The 23,361-nt window shown below is 34.5% G+C and overlaps 1 protein-coding gene across 1 annotated transcript in view; it reads left to right on the forward strand.

The window, feature by feature from the left end:
* Pigk (phosphatidylinositol glycan anchor biosynthesis class K) overlaps positions 1 to 23,361 on the forward strand; it is a 142,674-nt gene that overhangs the window by 220 nt on the left and 119,093 nt on the right. Inside the window, exons 2-3 of the mRNA XM_076863713.2 lie at positions 5,398 to 5,451; positions 10,473 to 10,564. Coding sequence (XP_076719828.1) covers positions 5,398 to 5,451; positions 10,473 to 10,564 — 146 coding nt within the window. The remainder of the gene's footprint in view (positions 1 to 5,397; positions 5,452 to 10,472; positions 10,565 to 23,361) is intronic.

Raw genomic sequence — 23,361 nt, forward strand, 5'->3', positions numbered from 1 at the left:
AATCTTCAACCTCACCAGCGCTAGCGGGTGGGGAGGGTGTCCCTGGGAACCGGACAGGATCATCTCTTTCAGTTTCAGTCTTTAAAAATGGCTATTGAAAGGAATCAAATCCTTGGAGACAGAGGAGAACTTGCCTTTACTCCTACGTGTGTGCAGTCCTTCCTGGCAGGTGAATGTCCACACCGGAGTGCAGTACCTACTTCCCTCCTACTTAATAGGATTTTCTTTTCTTTTCTTTTTTTTGGGACCAGGGATTGAACCAGGGACTCGTAATCACTGAGCCACATCCACATCCCTTTTTGTTTTTTAAATTTTGAGACAAGGTCTCGCTAAGTTGCTTAGAGCTTCGCTAAATTGCTAAATTGCCAAATTGCGGAGGCTGGCTTGGAACTTTTGACCCTCCTGCCTCAGCCTCCGGACCCGCTGGGATTATAGGTTTGCGCCACCACACCCGGCTGCAAGGCTCTTTTGATAACAGTCGGATGGGTACTCTTTTTTATACTAGCCTCCCAGGCGCCGCCCCACTCCCCGTCCGTCTTTAATGTGTTTACTAACACTGTGCTCAGATGGTTCTTCAGTTCTATAATTTTGATCTCTAGCATCATTTTCAGACTTGCATGTTCAGCTGATTAAGGGGCCCAGATAGTCAGCAGACGTTTGGAAATCAGTGTCCAAAGTTTTATCTCACCTCCTTTTAGAAAGGCAGGCAAGGAAAAACTAAACATCTCTTTTCTCTTGTATGTCGTAGCCCAAAAGTGTTGCTGGTAAGCTAGATACCCGGGAGTCCTAATTATCGCTAAATTTTGTGTTCTGAACTCTTATAAGTGCCTTTACCTCTGTAGTTTCACTGGTGTAATTCAGGCTATGGTCGTTTCTTGGCTATACTATTGTAATTTATTTTGTTTCCTTTAGGCTTCTGTTCTCCTTTACATTAAATCCTTTTTTTTTTTTTTTTTTTTTTTTCAGTTAGGTTCCATCCCAGTGCTCCCCACCCTTTTTTTCCCCCTTAACTTTGAGACAGGGTCTCCATAGTTGCTGAGGCTAGTTTTCAATTTGTGATCCTCCTGTGTCAGCCTCGTGAGTCCCTGGGACTACAGGTGTGTGCCATTGTGGCTGACCCCATTGTTGTTTTTTGTAGCTGCACAGTTGCTGTGCTTTTTCACAGTTTCAGGTTTTACACCTCCAATTTCTTTTGTCTGTTCCTTTATTAAGTTTCGGTAAAAACAATCTCTGTAGAACCTTTCCCTGTCTCTTATTTTTCCCTTTACTGTTGTAGTTGGTACATTCAGCTAATATAGCAGTTATCCATTAGAGCCCATGTATTCTTTATATTTTTTTTACTTGTTTCTTCTTTTTTTCTATCTTTTAAAATTTGTTATAATTAGTTATACATGACAGTAGAATGCATTTAACACATCATACATAAATGGAGTATAATTTCTTGTTCTTCTGGTTGTACATGATGCAGAATCACACCAGCCATCTAGTCATATATGTACATAGAGTAATAATATCAGATTCATTCTCCTATCCTTATTGTCCACAAACCCCTCCCTTCCCTTCACTCCCTTCTACAGAATCCAAAGTAACTCTATATTCTTCCCTACCCACCCCCCTTATTTTGAATTAGCATGTGTCTATCAGAGAAAACATTTGACCTTTGGTTTTTTGAGCCAATTCCCCCAAACCATGCATTCTTTGTACTGTTATTTCATACTTCTCACTTAGGGTACAGTAATTTCCTAAGTGGTTTGTCAGGAGTCAGTCTTTTTCCAATTTGTTCTCCAAGTTGCAGCCGGAATAACTTTTTAAAATCCACATCTGATAATGTCATTGTTATATCCATTAATGTTGTTCTGCTATTCTAAAGGTAAAGAACAAATCTTAAATAATTCAGATTAAAAAAAATCTTCATCAAGACCCATAGATTCCCCTGCTTACATCTAGAATTCTTTTGCTGTTTCTTCCCTTTCAGATGTCTAGTTATACTAAACTTCTTTCAGTTTAACAAACCAAACTTCTTTCAGTTTATCAAACCTTTTAGCTCTCTTCTGCCATTGGTCCATATTTCCTCTGTTTGGAATTGTCTTCCCTCCTTTCTTCATCTTTTGATTAACCCAAATGCCATTTCTTTAGGGAAATGTTTTCTGCCAGGTCCCCGTATTATACTTTTTTTTAAATAGAGATTTTCTTTGCTTTATAGGAGTTATAGTTCATTTTTATTTATGCTTAGTATGTGTCTATCCTATTGAAGGCAAGTACTATGGCTATTTTTGCCCATTATAGTATTCTAATCACTCAGGGCAGTGATTGGTACATGATGTCCAATGAATATGATGAATTAATGAATGTTGCATAGTAAAGTGATGTGTTTGTATGCTTGTCTTCCTTATTAAATGCTGGAATTCTTAAGAGAAACAGCATGTTTTTTAGTGATTTTCCTAGGACTGTACATTATGTGGTACCTGGAACATATGAGGTGCTTCATTAACTACACATAATTTAAATAACTTTATAATGACTATATTGTCTAAAAAATTAGAGTTACCACTTCAAAATTTTCACTAAAGTCTTAATGAAGTAAGCATATTGGGGCTGAAAAGTACATTAGAGATTTTTTGGGTCAACTCTCATTTTCTGCATCAGAAAAGTGATTTAAAGAGCTAAATGACTTACCTCAATCTCACCCAGCCATATTTTAGCTGAGGTCTTCAAATTCCTAAGCCAATACTTTATCCACTATAGGACTTTGCTTTCTTCAACATCTGGGCAACTATAGTATAGACAACTATAGTATAGACAAGGGTTTGTAGGGGGAGGAAAAAACTGCGTATTCTACTCATACATATTTGAGTAGAACTTTTTATTTTATTCTCCCTGAAATTTTTCTGTTAGCCACATAATTAAAACAGCTAATATTTGTTGTGCATTATGTTCTAATCACCATTCTTGCATTTGGTGAGTTAAATAATGCTATTGCCATTTATAGATAGCATAGTAGAGGCAGAGAAGTTAAATGATTTTCCTAAATTTATACAACTAGTGAGTAATAGAGCCCAATTTGAACCCAAGCATTTTGACTGTTATTGTAATTAATACTGTTTGGGAGCAGATCTGAGGTAAGCATGGTTTCGATCCATTATTATTTTAATGTATAAATAATATCGTGTTCAAGATGGTATTGGATGGCAAATATTCAAACATCCATAACAGATGGGTGAAATGGTACGTGGCAGTATGCTAGACTATGTGTTCAATCAAATATATTGGAGAGTTTGAATAAAGTGCCCAGCATATAGTAGGAATAGGTAGTGAATGAAGTTTTGACAGGAAAGATATGAATTGTTATATGTAGAATCAAGACATGAGAAAAATCATTCACAGTTTTAAAAAATCGAATGGAAAATTAAAAGCATATGAGGAAGATTTGGCTGCATTTGAGATAAAATATTTTAAAACAAATAGTCCTACAATAATATCCCCCAGCAAAAACAAAAACAAAAATTCTGTCGTTTTTTTTAAAAAAATATATATATCTTTTTATTTGTTGATAGATGTTATTTTATTTATTTATACATGGTGATGAGAATCAAACCTAGTGCCTCACACACACCAGGCCAGGGTGTTACTGCTGAGCCGTAGCCCCAGCCCCACCAAATTCAGCAGTTTTTATGGATGCATCAACACATCTGTCTGACTTAATATTGTGACCAATATTAAAGAGTGAACATAATTGCAGAGATTTAATAAATGAACAGCAATGATTATTAAATGATTAAAAAGACTTCTGTGAGAAATTTGAGTAGTGATTGTTTTGGTTGGGGAAGTAGGGAGTTTTTTCTTATGGGGATTAAAAACTGATATTACTAAAAGTAAAATATTAATATTTGAGAAGTTCTTGGCATAAACATTTTCATAAACATTAAACTCATGTTTAATGGAGAGTTTAATGGAGAGATTATTAGAATACAATCTAGAAGGAGATTTTGAAATTTGTAGTTTTATGGTACAACTTTTATGTAATAGTTTCTTCTTCTGAACCCATCATTCATGTAGTTTCAGTTTTCTAGGGGATTCTTGTTTTGTTCACTGTCAGTAAAGGCATGTGTACTATGTATTCATTCAAAAGATATCTATTCAAAGCCTGGTATGGTGATACATGTCTATAATATGAGCTACTCCCAGAGGGCAATTTAGTGAGACCCTGTCTCACCACAAAAAAAAAAAAAAAAAAGATGTAATTCAGTGGTAGAACACCCCTAGGTTCAACCCCTAGTTACATGCCCCTTCCCCCAATAAAAAAGTAAAAAATTATTCAAAATTTACTATGTGCCAATTTTTGAAAAATAATTAAAGCATCTGTCCTACTGGAGCTTACACCCTATGGGAAAATAATAGTATGCATAGTAAATGAATTAATGGTATATAATAATGAGGAAAATAAGGTAAAGAAAATGATGAGGTGAAATTGCAGTTTTTCTTTTTTAGAACTGGGGATTGAACCCAGTGATGCTCTACACCTAAGCCACATCCCCAGCCTTTTCTGTTTTTTAAATTTGAGTCAGGGTCTCCTTAAGTTGCTGGGGCTGCTCTTGAACTAGTGATCCTTCTGGTGAGGCTGCAGTTTTGAACGATAATCTTGTAAAATCTTTTGAACAGATATTCTATATTCTCTGTAAAGAACACTCTAATAGTTCTCAGGGTATGGAAAGAGTAAAATGTGATTTCTATAATAAACTTTCATTTGTATAATGATTAATAATTTTTTAAAGCAGAGGCTCTTGCACACATATCTTTATAGACCAGTAAAATGGCACTGTGGTAGAGTTGGCATCCTTTGATTTCACATAGAAAGAGAGTGAGTATCAAGGAAGGTCCCCCCCCTCCTCTTCTTCCTCCTCCTTCTTCTCTTCCCTCTTCCTCCTCCTTTTTTTTTTTTTTTTTTTTTGTGTGTGTGTGTGTGTTTGTTTGTTTGGTGATGCTGAGGATGTAAGGACCTGATGCATGGTATGCAAGGACTCTACCACTAAGCTATATACTCAGTCCAGGAGTCAAGCATCTTAATTAAGGTTACTTTGCTTAATTAGTCTCAAGCAAGACTGAAATCTAGATCTCCAGATTTCTAGTTCAAGGATATTTTTCCATAGTATTTTAAACTATGGATTCCTCCCAACCCCCACATAGTATCTTAAACTAGGGCTTTCCCCCCCTCAATATAGTATCTTATACTAATTTCTATTTAGGTTGGTTCTTTATTTTGTTCATAAGGTCAAACACTAATATCTTCAGAAACTTCCATATATTGATTAAAGTCCATGAGTCTTCACTGATTATTAACAGTCTTTATCTGGAAAATTGGAGCTTTTTTTAAATCATTTTGCTGTTTTTGACTGATAGGATCAAGCAGAACAATTCTTTAGAAGTGGCCATACAAACAACTGGGCTGTTTTGGTAAGTATATTCTATAATTGTATACCTTGCCATTCACATTAGTTATGTGTCTGAAATATTTTGCATGAATCAAATTTTTGAAAATAAAATTTATTCTTTCTTTTTTTTAGAAGAAATTCTTTATTTTGAGTTGGTTATATTTTAAATTGACCACATCAACTAAAACTATTCTGATAATATTCCTTGCCCTCAATTTACTTGTTAGGCGGTAATTTGTAAATAAATATAAGAATAAACTAGGGCTGCTATTGTTAAAGGAAGCATTTTATAAAATGTAGAATTATTTTAAGCTGGAAATGAGTGAATATATCTTCTATGTCTAACATTAGTTTATAGTTGCTCTATTTATGCTGTTTTATCTTTATAATTGTTATTTCTGTTTACAAAACAGTTAATGATAATTGTAAAAACTTCAAAAATATAATACGGAAAGGTTTAAAAGAAGACAGATTAATTTTATGTTGTGTGAATTTTACCTCAATTAAAAGAAAAAAGAGAGGGGAAATATGTTCAATTCACATATTTCAGAGTCAGTATTTTGGTAACCCCCTCTCCATTTAAAGAAGAAAAATATAAAGCATAAAATAGTTTCAAGATTTTATATAACTGGGATTATAAACTACCTGCTGTTTTACAGTACCTTAGCTTATTTTGGGATACCTTCTCTGCTGGTAGATATGCAGATATGTATCCTTTCTATAGGCTGTATTGTTTCTGTTAGGAATGTACCATTATCTGGAGATAAGTATTTAGATGCTAAAATTTTCATTATTTAATCATAGTTGTGTTGAATATTTTTGTTTTACATTTACATTTTTGTGAACTTGATTGATTTTCTCTTTTTTTCTTCTTCTCTTTTTTGATGGATTAAACCTAGCAACACTCTACAAGTAGGCTGCATCCCTAACCCTTATTATTTTTAATTTTGAGACAGGATCTCACTAAGTTGCCCATGCTGGCCTTGAACTTGTGATCCTCTTGCCTTAGCCTCCCAAATAGCTGGGATTATGGGAGTGCTCCACTGTGCACAGCTTAACTGATTTTCTCTTTAGGATAAATTCCTAGGCAAAAAATACTAAGTTGTGGAACATGATTGTCTCCAGAAAGGTTATGCCCTTTCTTCTAAACCTAAGTAAACTGTGCATTAACTTGTTTTTTTTTGGCTGCTGAATAACAATTAAATTTGTCTCAGTTTGCATTGGTTCGATTCTTACTAAGATTTGTTTATTGGCTTATTTTTTTCTTTTGCCTTATTTCTGCTTTGTGTGAATTAACATTTTTAATTTATCTGGATTAAGAAATTTGTATTTTTTCATTCCCTGAACAGAATGCATGTTATCAATTTTACTTTTCTTATATTTGGATGATAGTTTCACTTGTGAGGTTTTACTTAATGACATTTACATGATTAGATGATAGAATAAGTTTGACTTAGTGAAAAAAGATATAAAAAGGTTATCCTACTCTATTCCCTTTTGCTATAAAAAATAGCAGAGACTGGATAATTTATAGAGAATAAAGGTTGATTTGGCTCACATTTCTGAGACTTGAAGGTTCAAGAACATGGTCCTGGCATCTCCTCTGTATTGGATAATGGCCTTCTTACTGCATTATATCATGGCAAAGGGTGTTGCATGTTGAGAAAGGTGAATTTGCTAGCTCAGGTCTCTCTCTTCCTCTGACGCCATCATTGGATGGGATGATCCCACCCTGATGACCTTATTTAATTCTTATTACCTCTGAAGGGCTTCCAAATATCATCAACATATGAAATTGGGTATTAAGTTTGTAATACATGAACTTGGGATGTCACATTCAAATGATAGCAATGAACTAGAAGAAAGAATGTAAAGAGTAAGTTCAAAGAGGCAGGAAAGAAAGCTGATTTTTATGAAAAAGGGAACAAAGAATGCACAGCATCTCAGAGCCATTAACTCATGCTGGAAAGGAAAGAAAATGGGAGCACAGGTTATAAGAGCAGTGGGAGTTTTAAGGAGGTGGGTAGAGGAATTTAGCTAACGTGCAGAACAAACATAAAAGACTATAATTAACTTTACTAACACCAAAGTAGAATGTTTGAATGTTTGAGACCTTATAAATTTATTAAGAATTGTTGTAAAAGTATGTAATTATCTACTGGTTGCTATGCATATTTGTATCATTTGTAATTTTATTCTGATTAAATAGAATAGTATAACATGGTCTCATATTCTTCTTATTCCTCATAGGAGATTTTATGAAGGAATTTAACAAAAGCTGCTTGAGACAAGGAGAGAGGTTTTCAATGACTACTTAAAAAGTGAGGAAAATTATTAGGAGCCAGGACATGGTCTACCAAACTGAAAGGATAAATTTGTTCTACAGGAAAATCAGGGCTCTTCTATTACAAGTCTATAAGGAAATCTAAGAAGAGGGAATGTCTATCAGTTGCCAAATTCCTTCTTTTTTAGAACTAAGAGCCTATTAGCTTATATTACTACTACATTAAAGCTGTCCTCACCTGGGTACCCTCTAAGCAAGTCCCTTTTGAGTTTTAGTAACTTGGGTTCCAGATGAATAATAGAGGGTAAAAAAAGAGATATTTGTATAAATTCATGACAACTGCAGTTTTCATATTTTGTCCAGTATTTTATACATTAGACTTAATACTGTATAGTGAAACTTTAATAAATTGAACTTTCTTAAATGGAAAGTTATGAACTGTGAACAGGACCAACTGAAAGTACTAAAAATGAATTCTTTCAATGTTATGTTGTTTATAGTTAAAAAAAAAAACAAAAAAACTACCCCCCCCCCCCAGTTTGGATTAATTGGAAGTTAGTATTGGTTCAATGATCAGATTTTACTGTTGTAAAATAACTGAGGGAATTTTTGCCACAAGAGGGAGATAGAAGGAAAGTTGGATTTCATTTTGGTTTCTAATTTGTTTTGCATAAACATTTTTGACTCTGTTTTAAAAAAATATTGTAAAGATAATCCATATTCATGGGAAGAAAGAATATAGTGAGAAAGGGTATAAACTCAAAAATTATTTCACCCCTTTTGACCCTCATTTTTATTTTCTAGTGGTAATCACTATAAATTGTTTCTTGTATATCCTTTCAGAAATTTCCAGTGTGTATAAACATGTTTGTATCTACACTTCTTTCTTTCTCTTTCCCTCTCTTTTGGGTATAGGGGCTTGAACCCAGGGGTGCTTAACCACTGAGCCACATCCCTAGCCCTTTTTAAAAATTTTTAATTTGACTCAGGGTGTTGTTAAATTGCTTAGGGTCTCACTAAATTGCTAAGGCTGACTTTGAACTTGTGAGCCTCCTGCCTCAGCCTCCTGAACTGCATGTGCCACCATGCCCATCTGTCCTCTTTTTATAAAAAACTACTGGTCTTCTAAATGACTTTACCATATGCACTTGCTTTTAAAAAAATTCCATTCAGTGAATATTTGACAATTTATATTAGTTAGTATTTTCCTGGTCCTTTCCATTTTCCCATTTTAATTTTCTGTCTAATAAATTGGATGTGAAAAAGAGGGTAGTTTTTTAGGTTTATGCTTATTAGACCGTATAATAGATGCAAAAAGCTTTTGTGTATGCATAAAATGCAATGAAAATATTGGTTTCTATTACGATTAATTCAGATGTAAATTGTTTTATATATTTTTTCTGCTTCAATAAGGGAACCTGTGGATCTTTTTTACTAGCTTTTTTTGGACAGTAATTTGTTTTCCAGCTCTTTGGTTTTTAGTTTTGCTAGTACAGGCAATGTTATAGTGAAAAGCCTTCAGTACATATTTTTGCATACTTGCATAGGCTAAATGAAAAGACATGTACATTTTCAAACTTGATGCATATTACAGATTACCTTCTTTAAAGGTTTATGTTAATTTTTACATATCCATCAGTCAACTCTGAGTACTTATTTCCTCACATCCTTGACAATGATATTCATTAGAAGAGTTTTTGATATTTATCAATCTGATTTGTTTTTTAAAAAAATGGCTGAAATTGAGTGAGCAAGTTTGAATTTCATTGTCCATTTTTAATGCTTTTGATATGAAATGCTTGTTCTTATCCTTTCCTCTTTTTAAAAATTAGTTTGTTCATTTTTTATTAATAAATTATAATTGAGAAAATTATACCTTATAATTTTGAGTTTTTCATTTGCTAGGATTTTAATGGTATTTTTGACATACGGAGTTTTATATTTTTATGTGATCAAAAATTGTTGTCTTTTCCTTATTGGATTGTAGGATGAAAATTCACTTTAATTTAAAAGATATCATATAGTTCCTTTTTATTTGACAGAGGCAAGAACATTTATATTATTCTCAAAATTGTCATTATATCTAGTATAAGCACAAGGAGTGTGCTCACTTGGATACACTATTAACTGACCCTAGTCTCTGTTTACCTCCTATATAATGGATTCTCAAGACACTAACTCTTGAGTTATAGTGTATGATTTTGCTAGAACCACTGATATCATTTTTAGTTAATCTTTTTTTAAAGTGTTGAATTATTTCTCATTTTCTAGTAGTTCATTGGGCTTATTATGTATTTTCTTATGTATATTTTAAACTGCTTTGTATAGTATGTTTTAGTCTTATCCTCAGTGTCTCACAAATAAGGAAGCAATCAAGAGTGAAACAAATATTATTTAACCTAAAGTAGCTAATTTTCTCTATTCTGTGAAGAGGTTAAGGACATTTTCTTTGATTCTAAACAATTTAATCTTTTACAAATAGGGATCTTAGATAATTGCAGAAATTGAGAGTAACTATGTTGGTTCAATATTTGATTAAATTCCTTGAAGATTTTTTCTCTTAAACTGAATGATCTTTTTGTATTTGTTATGGTATGAAAGGCCTGTCTTTAGAGAAATGGTTTATTGACTGTTTCTTGTTTCTAAAGCCTGATATTCTTTCTTCAGGCAGTTCTATGTCATACCTAAAGAAAAATAATTCTGTAAATCCATGGCTTACTTTGACTCATAAAAATCATATATTTGTTTTAATACTTTAGGTGTGTACATCCCGATTCTGGTTTAATTATCGACATGTTGCAAATACTCTTTCTGTTTACAGAAGTGTCAAGAGGCTAGGTATTCCTGACAGGTAAGAAGTCTTAATTAATTTTGAACTTCAGTGAAGATAACCCTTAGATGACTTGTTACTATACTTTGTGTTTCTTTTGAAAGAGGTAAAGAAACCTTATTTGAATTGTTTTTGTTCTTGTTAGAACAAACCTTTTTGTGTAAAGCAGATGTTACTTAAGATATTAATGACATATTACATAAAAGAACAATCAAAATACAGCTTAAAAATTAGGTAAAGTACAATTATTTAGTGTTATATATTTACTAAATGCTTAGGATTTTTAATTGCAGGTAACAGGGCAATTCTGACTGATTTAGGAGAAAAGGGACTGTTGATAATGTATTGATTAGTTCAGTTCCTGGGAAGGCCGTAACCTTAAAAAGTCAGAAACAAGAAAGACTAGATAGCAGAAAAGACATAGCTAGAAATCTTGACATAAAACCAGTCTGGTGACAAACAGTTTGGCTGCAAATTGAAGAAAGCTAGAATTGACTACAGCACAGCTGCTCCTTTTTGCCTTTGGAAACTTAATGTTGATGCTGCCTCCTTCTACCAGAATCTAACCTTTACTGTTCCAACTTTATGCTATCTCCAGATTTTACTGGGTAAGATAAGAAGAGTAACTGGTAGGAGTATGTGGCATTGTTGGTTTTTATGGGCTGTCTCTTCTATGAAGATTAATAAAGTGGGGGCATTTCCTAATTACAAGGAGGGAGTTCAGGTACAAGGCAGTACCCCACACCTCCACTGGGATCATGTCCTCTCTATTTGGTTTACCTTTGGTAAATTTGTTTTTGATAGTAACAAAGCAGTGATAGCAAGAAACTGTAGTCAATTGAGTTATTTATTTGATTTATTTAGTACCTGTGTAGACAGAGCTTTTGTAGTGAGATTGAGTTTGAAATCTGGTTTAAGATGATTTTGATTACATCATTTTACATACTAAGCCTATTTTCTCATCTTTTACCTGGTACTGATAGTTCCTTCTTTGCAGAATTCAGGTTCTTGCTATTAAAAAAAAAATGGAGATATGAATAAAATGCTGCTGGAGCAGAAGACAAGCAGTATATGACTCAGGAAACTAAGCTATACTACATTCTGTGTAAACAGATCATTTAATCCCGAGAAACCAACAAAACTATAATTTGATTCTTGTGATTCGTCTGGAAGTTAAGGCAACTAGTCATAAGTTTGGAAACTTAAAAAATTAAAACTTTTAAAAATTTCAATAATTAAGTCCGAGAAAGAGATTGATTTGTTGTATCACATATACAGCTATAATTCTTGTCATTTGTCAATTAGTTCTTCTAATAGGTCTATATGCTTAGTCCTTTGATTTTTTTTTATACCTTTATTTTATTTATTTATGTTTATGTGCTGCTGAGGATCGAACCCAATGCCTCACATATGCTAGACAAGTGCTCTATCACTGAGCCACGATCCCAGCCCTAGTCCTTTTATTTATTTTTTAATTTTTAGTTGTAGATGGACACAATGCCTTTATTTATTTATTTATTTTATGTGGTACTGAGAATCGAACCCAGTGTCTTACACATGATAGGCAAGTGCTTTATCCCTGAGCCACAATCTCAACTCTAGGCCTTTGATTTTTAACTGCTGTTGCTTCTCTGCCATATTTATTCCTCTGGGGAATCACTATGAGTGATAGTAGTGGAACAACTATAATTTTTACTTTGGTAAACAAATTTTCAGCTGTTCTGGGAATCAATTATTAGGATATATTTCAACAGAATAAGATTTGGAAGATAGTTTTAAAAATAGAAAATAGAAATAGAATGTATTTTGTATTGTATTCATAGTAGGTTTGTCCCTAGGCTTCTGAAGAATTTTCTTTAAAGACTTAATTCTGTGCCGGGTGATTGCTTGTCTATATCTCTGTTTATGGAGTGTTTGTTCTGGAGGTGAATTGGGAATTTAAACTATTTTTTATTTAATAAATAGAAGTCAATAGAGCCAGGTGTTGTGGTGTACACCTGCAATTCCTAACCACTGGGAGGCTGAGACAGGAAGATTCCAAGTTCAAAACCAGCCTAAGCAATTTAGCAACTTAGTGAGACTCTGTCTCAAAAATAAAAAAATATAAAAAGGGCTGGGGATGTGTCTCAGTGGTTTAGTGACCCTGGGTTCAATCCTTGGTATCAAACAAACAAACAAAAAGAAGTCAATAGAAAATATTCTATTTTGCTTTTGGCCTGTTATGGTAATTGTTCCTGTCATTGGTAACTGTGATTTAACTCCTACCTGGAATGAGTGTAAAAATAATTATTATTAAGTGTTGGACATAAAATAACAAATTTTTATGAAATAACCGTTTGAAAATATAGTATCATTAAGGACAGTTTTTATGTTTAAAACTTGAATTTCAAAATACATGAATTCATTTTATATGTTATACAACATTTCAAGTTAAAATGGTATTGTCATAACTTCTGTTCTAATACCAGAAATGATTCTGAGGGAAATTATTAGTTACTATATTAATAAAAATTGTGATGAGTAGTGTTCTGGTTCGTTTTTAAAGGAACAGCTTGTCTTTGTCTTGAGATGCAAAGTATTTGTATTTAGATTTTCCATATGGTTTAATTAAGAAATTTGTTCATGATATAAATAATTTACTAAAATGCATGACATAGATGATTGTCATTTGCTTTGAGAGTTTGCACCAATTCTATAGGTCCTATTTGAAAGACTATAGAGGTTATATTCCTACTCTTGTTCTGATTTCTCTCTAGTCTTCTGTTTGTATTTCACATATTTCTGCCATGCTAAGTTCTTTCCCATGCCTGAATAATTATCTGTAGTTCATGGCTATCCCAACCTGTTTTATTTTTTATTTATATATGACAAGGGAATGCATTCTTATTACACATATAGAGCACAATTTTTCCTATCTCCAGTTGTATACAAAGTATATTCACACCAATTCGTATCTTCATTCAGCTATTTTGGATGATAATGATCATCACATTCCACCATCATTAATAACCCCATGCCCCCTCCCCTCCAACTCCTCTGCCCTATCTAGAATTCATCTACTCCTCACATGCTCCCCCTCCCTACCCCACTATGAGTTAGCCTCCTTATATCAAAGAAAACGTTCAGCATTTGTTTTTTTTTTTTTGGTTTGGCTAACTTGACTTAGCATTATCTTCTCTAACTCCATCCATTTACCTGCAAATGCCAATTTTATACTCTTTTAATGCTGAGTAATATTCCATTGTATATATATGTCACATTTTAAAAATCCATTCATCTATTGAAGGGCATCTAGGTTGGTTCCACAGTTTAGCTATTGTGAATTGTGTTGATGTAAACATTGATGTGGCTGTGTCCCTGTAGTATGCTGTTTTTAAGTCCTTTGGATATAGACCAGGGAGATGACCATACTTCCAAAAGCACTATACAGATTTAATGCAATTCTGATAAAAATTCCAATGACATTCCTCATAGAAATAGAAAAAGCAATCATGAAATTCATCTGGAAAAATAAGAGACCCAGAATAGCTAAAGCAGTCCTTAGCACGAAGAGTGAAGCAGGTGGCATCACTATACCAGACCTTAAACCTACTACAGAGCAATAGTAACAAAAACAGCATGGTATTGGCAGCAAAACAGATTGATAGACCAATGGTACAGAATAGAGGACACAGAGACTAACCGCAAAGCTACAATTATATTAGACAAAGGTGCCAAAAACATGCATTGGAGAAAAGATAGCGTCTTCAACAAATGGTGCTAGGAAAACTGGAAATCCATATGCAACAAAATGAAATTAAACCCCTATCTCTCACCATGCACAAAATTCAAAATGGATCAGGGACTTAGGAATAAAACCAGAGACCCTGCATCGAATAGAAGAAAAAGTAGGCCCTAATCTCCATAATGTGGGATTAGGCCCCAACTTCCTTAATAAGACTCCTGTGGCACAAGAATTAAAATCAAGAATCAATAAACGGGATGGACTCAAACTAAAAAGTTTCTTCTCAGCAAAAGAAACAATCTGCGAGGTGAATAGAGAACCTACATCTTGGGAGCAAATATTTAGAGCAGTAATCTCTAGGGTATATAAAGAACTCAAAAAGTTAAACACCAAAAAAACAAATCTATAAATGGGCCAAGGACCTGAATAGACACTTCTCAGAAGAGGATAGACAGTCAATCAACAAATATATGAAAAAATGCTCATCATCTCTAGCAATCAGAGAAATGCAAATCAAAACTACTCTAAGATATCATCTCACTCCAGTTAGAATGGCAGCTATTGTGAAGACAAACAACAATAAGTGTTGGCGAGGATGTGGGGAGAAAGACACTCATACACTGCTGGTGGGACTGCAAATTGGTGCAGCCAATATGAAAAGCAATATGGAGATTTCTTGGAAAATTGGGAATGGAATCACCAACCTGTTTTAATTCTGAATCACTTGTGGTGCATATTGAACGTACAAAGTTCTTAGAACCCCCTGGAGATTTGAGAGATTCTAATCCATTAAATTTTCAGTGTGGCCCATACAAAGCTTGATGTTTGGTTCTGATGAACAACCAGATTTGGGGAGCACTATTTGGAGGTTGATGACCAGCATATCATTGAGGGCTTCTTCTTCTGCCCAAAGGAGTCCAAGCCATCGTAAACCTTATATCTCAAATAATTAACAAATAATAAAACACACTCAGAAATATATTTACAGACAGCGAAGCCCCTAATTGATCTAGTCCACACCGGTTCTTGAACTAGACAAAGAGAAAACGCTTCTGGTGGTTTATTTAAGGGGGAACATCAAAGGCAGGGATAAGGTTTCAAGGGCAGAATCTTGCACCCTGATGTCTTTTGCAGTTAGCAGGTTGATTGACATCTTGGCAAGTCACACCTGTCTCAGGTGCTGTGTGGACCAAGGCAGAGTGGAAAGAGATTTACGAGGAAATGTCCACTGTCCATTCCCAGACACCAGATGTCTCTATCCATGAGGCATCCATGCGCAGTGACCCACATGCAACCCATGGATGGCTTTTGACAGAGCACAGCTTTAATTTTTACCTGATCTGCTAAATTTACTTTACTCATACAATTTGTGACTCTTATAAAAGCATTTCCTGACTCCCTTATTTGCTTCTACAGGTGTAAATGTTTATTTTAACATGGGTATTCTAAGTATTTTATTAGGTTGTAAACTCTGAAGGGAACAAGAATTGTGTCTCTTTTCCTCTGTGCTAGAGATCAGACTCAGGGCCTTGAATACACTGGGCAGGCTACACTTGCAGTCCCCAAGGATTGTGTTTTATTTCATTTTGTATTTCTAGCATCTAATATAGGGTCTGATACACAGGTAAGTGCTCAACAGAAGTTCATAAAAAAATATATAACTTTGAAACATTTTATCACTTATACATAGCAAACACAGGCTTTCATTTTAAAATTAAAAATACTTATATTCCTTAAATTGTATTAGTTTGGTTTTCAGAAAATGTTTATCTGATATTAATGACATTAATAAAGGACTGGGGTTGTGGTTCAGTACTGGAACACTCGCCTCACACATGTGAGGCACTGGGTTTGAACCTCAGCGCCACATAAAAATAAAATAAAGGTATTGTGTCCAACTACAACTAAAAGATAAAAAAAGATATTAATAAATATGTTGCCAGAATTTTACATTATTATTTGAGATATTTACTCAGGGAAAAGAGATATTAATAGTGTCATTGGGCAATGAGTCCCATGGTTCTTCTCTTCCCAAAGGAAAGATTTCTGTTGAGAGACACAAATAGAAAAAGCAAAGGGTTTATTTAGCCAAAAGGAAGTATGCTCCTGAGAGCATGGAGTAGGCAGTTTTATGAGAGGGGTAGCTCCCTATGTTTTGAGTTGTGGGCTTTTGTAGCCTTCTTGGGCTCTTCCCATCCCAAGAATTATTTATTTGGGATGGTTATAGCCTTCCTGCCTAAGTTTAATGTGCCTGCTCCCGAACTTGGCCATATTGGAAGTTTCCCAAGGTTAGAGTATATCCATTTTCTTCAGATGGACAGGGAGCTATCTGACTGTAAGGAGCTGGTCCTTGGGCAGTGTAATGGCAAGCTGAGTGCCATGGGGTGGAGCCTGAATTTCCTTTCCCTACCTCCCTTGCTCAAGTCTGTCTAGCTACCTAACAAAAGTTCTGTGGGTAAGTGAAAATACCCACTTGTAAACCCCTCATAAGTACTTTATAGCTTGACTATAATAATATCTAAGTTCCATGCAGGAGTTGTGTCTTCCACATGGTGCCCACATTTGTTTTCTGTAACCATACCCAGTGCTTAAAGATTTTGTTTTTATTTGTCTGATTTTAGCTTCCTGAAATGTTTCATTATATTTAGGCAATTTTTCTGCTCTTAAATAATTGTTTTGACTGAAATCCTGGTTTAGTTACCTCTAGTGTGCTTACTATGATTAAGATAAGAGAAAAAGGGTGTTAAGCAGGGAATAGGTTCTAAAATCTGTATGTGAAGCAAAAATTGAGCCAAAATACCTCAGAAAAACTTTTTAAATAGCATATAAATTATAGTATAAGTATTGTGTTTTATAAAGTATAACAGCCAGTTTTTCCTCCAGTGTTTGAATAGATTACTGTTTTTATTTTGAGCACTGGATAAAGTGGTTTACTTAAGAGTAGGGCTGTGTTACATGAAAAATATACATATCTTTAACTCTAGGATTAAGGTGCTCATGCTGTGAAAGGGACATGAGCTTTGAGGCTGGCTTAGGGAACACATTTATAGCGCCCATATCATGTTTACTCTGGGAAATAAATGCATTTTAGTAGTAGGTTCAGAGAGATTTTAAAAACTTTTTTGTTTAACAGCTTAGGGAATGAAATTTAAGTTCATGGAGTAAAATATGTACATAATTTTTCTGAAAACATGATTTAGCTTTACTGTGAGTTGGGGGATATGAGTTTATATAATTATCACTGTTTGATGACTTGTCTATTTCTATCATTAACTCTGATAGCTTTTTTTAACCTACCTAATACTATTTTTTCCCATATTTCATACTTAAATCATTATACAAGACTAATTTTCCTAATTTAAACCTTTAATTCTTCATTTCCCTTTATTTTGAAACTATTAGTCTTTACAGAATAAGGTTTAAATTTTTTTCCTGTTATCCAAAAATATTTGTACAATCTCATTCCAAATCTAACACTCAGATCATTTCAATTGCCTAGGCTTCAGCCAATTTCTACTTGTCAGTGCTTGTATTAGCCTATTTAATTGCCTTAACTGGTCTTTCACCTACAATTTTTTCCTTTTTCCCTCTTTTTTGGTTTTCTGATGTCTGTATTCAATCCATGCATTTCCTAAAACTTTCTTGGTCCTTCTTGCATAAGTAATTTTTAATTTATATATATATATCTCTTATGGCATTTTTCTTAAATATGTCGATCTGTTTTCTTCAAGACAGGATGTAATACAGTGTTTACATTCCTTAGAATGCATTCTCTGCTATATTGTACAGAATTTAGTGAATGAATGCATAGTGTGCTAGAGACTCTTAGCTAATTGGAACCTCATTAGTCTAGACTGGAAAGGAAACATTTATCAATACTGTTTATGTTCGTACGTTTCTCAAATCCTGCAGAGCTAAAAGTGCTCTGTAGTCAATTTCATAAACTATTCTATAACTCTTATTTTAGGAATTCATGGAAAGGACAGTTTCACTAGGACATTTCAAACTGGTTTCTTTTACCAGATAGAAGTTCATAAGAGTCTTGCCTAAGCAAGTTAACTTCAACCTTATTTATTCCCTACCTTGCTGCCACTTAAGTTTCCACTGGATGCACTTTTTCCTTTTCATCCCTTGTCCCGTTTAACATTTTTCATAAGTGTAGGAGCTATGTAGACAGTCTAGTGATTTCTAGTAATGTTTCTGTAAGTTGAAAAAGAAAAAAAAATCACTATTTGCCTGTTATTATTGCTGATTTTTAAATCATACTGGCAATATGAATTGACTGTTGTTCTTTAGCTGCTGTGGATTTGGCCTTTTCTAAGGTACAGCATTAATAAGATATTTTAGCACTCTAGTATGATTTTTTTTTCTTTTTTTCTTTCAGGTACCAGGGATTAAATCTGGGAGCGCTAAACCACTGAGCCACATCCTCAGACCTTTTTAAAATTTTACTTTGAGACAGGGTCTCATGAAGTTGCTCAGGACTTCACTAATTTGTGGAGGCTGGCTTTGAACTTAGAATCCTCCCGCCTCAGACTCCCAAGTTGCTGGGATTACAGGGTGTGCACCACTAAGCCCAGCATGTAATTTCTTATTATAATAGCGTGGAGAAGGGCATTGCTGTTATGGATGTTAGTAAATGCTTGTGGCTTTCTCTCCAATAAGGACAGTCAAAACGGATCTCTAATTCTGGCTTCCTTCCCATTTCCTGCAATACACATTTACTACCCACCATAATTCAGAGACAATGTCACAGATTTTATAATGAATTATTTAGTGTATTCTTTGAAATCTTTTTAATAGCCTTTTCCCAATGTAGATATTAAAAAAATGGTGGCTTAGGATGATTAAATGACTTGCTTAAGATTCATTAAATATATGTTACAGAGCAAGGGCCTGCTGCTGAGCTGAGGCAGCTGTGTTGGTCTTTGGTTACTGGTTCTTGCAGTCATACCAGAAAGATTTAAGACATGTTGCCCAGAGTAGTGGACATGAATTATGAGAAGGAATAATAAAGTGGAAAAAGGGGGACACTCTTAAGGGAGAGAGTGGGTCCTAGAGAGGAGAAGGATGGCATGTCCCTCTTGGCTACCAGTTTTATTGGGGGTCCCTGGGAAGTTTCCAAAGAATTCAACCCGGGTTTACCTCTTGACTTTTGACTAATAGTAGGATTGTGTCAGACTTTTCAAGTCCTCACTGTGTATGCTAAAGATCCAAGGCAATTCTGGGTCACTAGCTCACTCTGACTGTTCTAATTGAAACTTTTTCTTAACCAATTTTATGATTAGGGGACTTTTTTCCTAATTATCTTTTTTGGGTTTTGGAATCTGCTCTGTGTAAAGGTCACAGCTGGGGGTGTATGGGGGAATGGGGGATGGACAGGTAATTTGTGTTCTTATTGGTAGGGAAGAGGCTTTCAGGCTGCGTTTCTCCTGGTGATAACAGGTTGTTTACTGAGGAATGTAACATATCCTATGGGCTTAAGCTAGGTAGGGCTGCAGGTAAATTGCTTTTTAGAAGAGAGTATGCAGGTTTATCATAGTGGGCCTAGTTGATAGAATTATTCCTTTAACTTCATGTTTGCACCACTCATATCTATGTTACCTATCAATAGCATTGAGAAAAAACTAGAGTGAGAATTTGAATTCAGGTCTAACTTTATAGACAGAACATTTCTATTATAATCACATATCTCTTCCTTAAGAAATTATAGTAATTAATATTTATAGAACATTCACAATTACAGAATTCTTTTAATATACATTATTTCATTTTATTTTTATGACAATCTATAGATATTAGTATAATTAAACATATTCAGGATTTAAATACCTAATTAATCCAAAGTTGAATTAGAGAAAGGAGAATGAAGGGAAGGGAGGAGGAATGGGAATACGAAAGGTAGTAGAATGAATTGGGCATTATTTTCCTATATGCATATATGAATACATGTCCAGTGTAATTCCACATCATGTACAACCAGAAGAATGGGAAATTATACTCCATATATGTATAATATGTCAATATACATTCTATCATGAATACTATCATGATTAACTAATAATAACAAATTTAAAAAGATACCCAATTAAATTCTAAAAGGCATATCTACATGTTGGATATAGTAACTGGGGGTTGTGAAAATAGTTAATATTAATTAAGTAAATATGAGGAATTCCTCCCTAATTTTTTTATTTTTCCATAGTTTTTACTGTTGTAAAGATCTTCATTATTTTATGCTAATGTACTTCATGCTGTAGTTCAGCATGCTTTGTGGCTATAGTACAGGATGAGCCTCCCTAATCTGAAAATCTGAAATGTTCCAAATTCTGAAATTTTTTGAGCATTGATACTTCAAAGAGGAAAATTCCACATCTGACCTCACATGATAATGTTACTGGAGTCCTAAGTCAGAGACCAACTCTCAGGACATCTAACAATTTATGTTCTGCCACTGGCCTCACAATCCAGAGAAGGTGATGGTGAAGAGCATGAAAGGAACTTGAATTAATGTAGCTACACTGGGAAGACAAAATGCCCATGTTCTTAGTTCTGCCTTCCAGTGGCTAATGATGACTGAGGTTTTGTGGAAAGGATAATGAGGGCAAGAGTTGGGAGTTTTTCATAGCTGGAGACTTTTCACACGTGCCAACGCTAGTGATCTTGATCACATGTGGTTGGATTCATCATTGTCTCAGATTGAACAGGTGGGTACTTACCCACAATAAGAAAGTTGCTGTTGCCTGGGGAGTAACTTTTACTCCTCACAAGATGTATATCCATTCCAACCTCATTCCTGGAATCAAGGGTGACTCAGACCAAAGAAGGAGGATGAAAAGTGGAGGGAGAGATACCAATCCTTTAATCTTGCTTTTAGCCACCCATTGAACATTTGTAAGCAAAAGTGAAGAGCCTAAGTCTATGTTACAATAGGTTGCAGTCAAAATGCAAACACAAAATGCAGGTGATGTGTGTAAGGTGTATATGAAACATAAATAATTTTGGGAGTTTAGACTCTTTCTCCTCTCCAAGAGAGCTCATTATATATACATACAATGAGTCCAGGTTGAGTATCCCTGGGCCCAAGTATTTCAGATAGGGATATTCAACCTGAACATGCTTTTGTATTTCAGCAGCTTTATAGCTGTTTATTCCTTCCTCTAGTGTCTTTTCCCTTCCAACTCATCCTACACACAGCTGTTATAATCTTTCTCACACTGCTTTCATTCTTTTACTCCCACGATCAAGAGCCTGTAGTGAATCTCTGTTGTCTTTCTAACAAATCCATAATTTCCAACCAGCTCTTCAGCATTATTGCTTTGTAATTCCAACATACTATGTTCAATTTGTTGGTCTCTTGTGACATTTTTAACTATATAATATTTGGTAATTCACATTTTTTTTGACCATTTATCCTTCCTACCTAGGGCACTTATATAGTCTTCTCTGGGCTCCTTTCCTATCTGTATATCTTAATTTTGTTTCACTGTGTAGAACTTTCATAAAATAATCTGTATAGAGAGGCATTTTCTGACTGGTATTTTTTTAATTGACTAATTTTTTAAAAAAGTTTATTCTAATTTGTTATATATGACAGCAGAATGCATTTCAATTCATATTATACATATAGAGCACAATTTTTCATGTCTCTGGTTGTACACAAAGTACAGTCATGCCATTTTTTTCTTTAAACATGTACTTAGGGTAATAATTTCCATCTCATTTCACCATCTTTCCTATCCCCATACCTTCTCCCTTCCTCTCCCTCTGCTTTGCCCTATCTAAAGTTCCTCCATTCCTCCCAGACATTCCCTCCATCCCCATCATGAATCAGCATCCTCATCTCAAAGAAAACATCTGACCTTGGATTTTTTGGGATTGGCTTACTTCACTTAGCATAATATTTTCCATCTCCATCCATTTACCTGCAAATGCCATGATTTTTTTCTCTTTTAATGCTGAGTAATATTCCATTGTGTTTATATACCACATTTTTTTAATCCATTTATCTACTGGAGGCCCTGTAGGTTGGTTCCACAATTTAGCTATTGTGAATTGTGCAGCTATGAAATTGATGTGGCTGTGTCCCTGTAGTATGCTGTTTTTAAGTCCTTTGGGTATAAAGCAAGGAATGGGATATTTGGGTCAAATGGTGGTTCCATTCCAAGTTTTCCAAGGAATCTCCATACTGCTTTCCATAGAGGCTACACCAATTTGCAGTCCCATCAGCAATGTATGAGTGTGCCTTTTTCCCCACATCCTCACCAAGACTTGTTGGTGTTTGTATTCTTAATAGCTGGTTTGCATTTCTCTAATTGCTAGAAATATTGAACATTTTTCATATATTTGTTGATTAAATTGTATATTATCTTCTGAGAAGTGTCTGTTCAGTTCCTTTTATTGTTCAGGCCCATTTATTGATTGGGTTATTATTATTGTTTTTTAGTATTTATATTTTAGTTGTAGTCGGACACATACCTTTATTTTATTTATTTTTATGTGGTGCTGAGGATTGAACCCAGGGCTGTGCATGTGCTAGGAAGCGCTCTGCTGCTGAGCCACAACCGCAACCCTGGGTTATTTGTTTTTTTGGTGTTAAGATTTTTGAGTTCTTTTTATATCCTAGAGATTAGTGCTCTGTCTGATGTGTGGGGGGCACAAATTTGCTCCCGTTCTGTAGCCTCTCTATTCACCTCACTGATTGTTTCTTTTGCTGAGAAGAAACGTTTTAGTTTGAGCCCATCCCATTTATTGATTCTTGATTTTATTTCTTGTGCTGTAGAAATCTTGTTAAAGTAGTTGGGGCCTAATTTGACATGATGGAGGTTTGGGCCTACTTTTTCTTCTATTAGGCGCAGGGTCTCTGGTCCAATTCCTAGGTCCTTGATCCACTTTGAGTTGAGTTTTGTGCATAGTGAGAGAGAGGGGTTTAATTTCATTTTGTTGCATATGCATTTCCAGTTTTCTCAGCACCATTTGTTGAAGAGGCTATTTTTTCTCCAATATATGTTTTTGGTGCCTTTGTCTAATATGAAATAACTGTATTTATGCAGGTTTGTCTCTGTCTTCTATTCTGTACCATTGGTCTACAAGT

This window comes from Callospermophilus lateralis, chromosome 7 (assembly GCF_048772815.1).
Source record: "Callospermophilus lateralis isolate mCalLat2 chromosome 7, mCalLat2.hap1, whole genome shotgun sequence".
NCBI lineage: Eukaryota > Metazoa > Chordata > Mammalia > Rodentia > Sciuridae > Callospermophilus > Callospermophilus lateralis.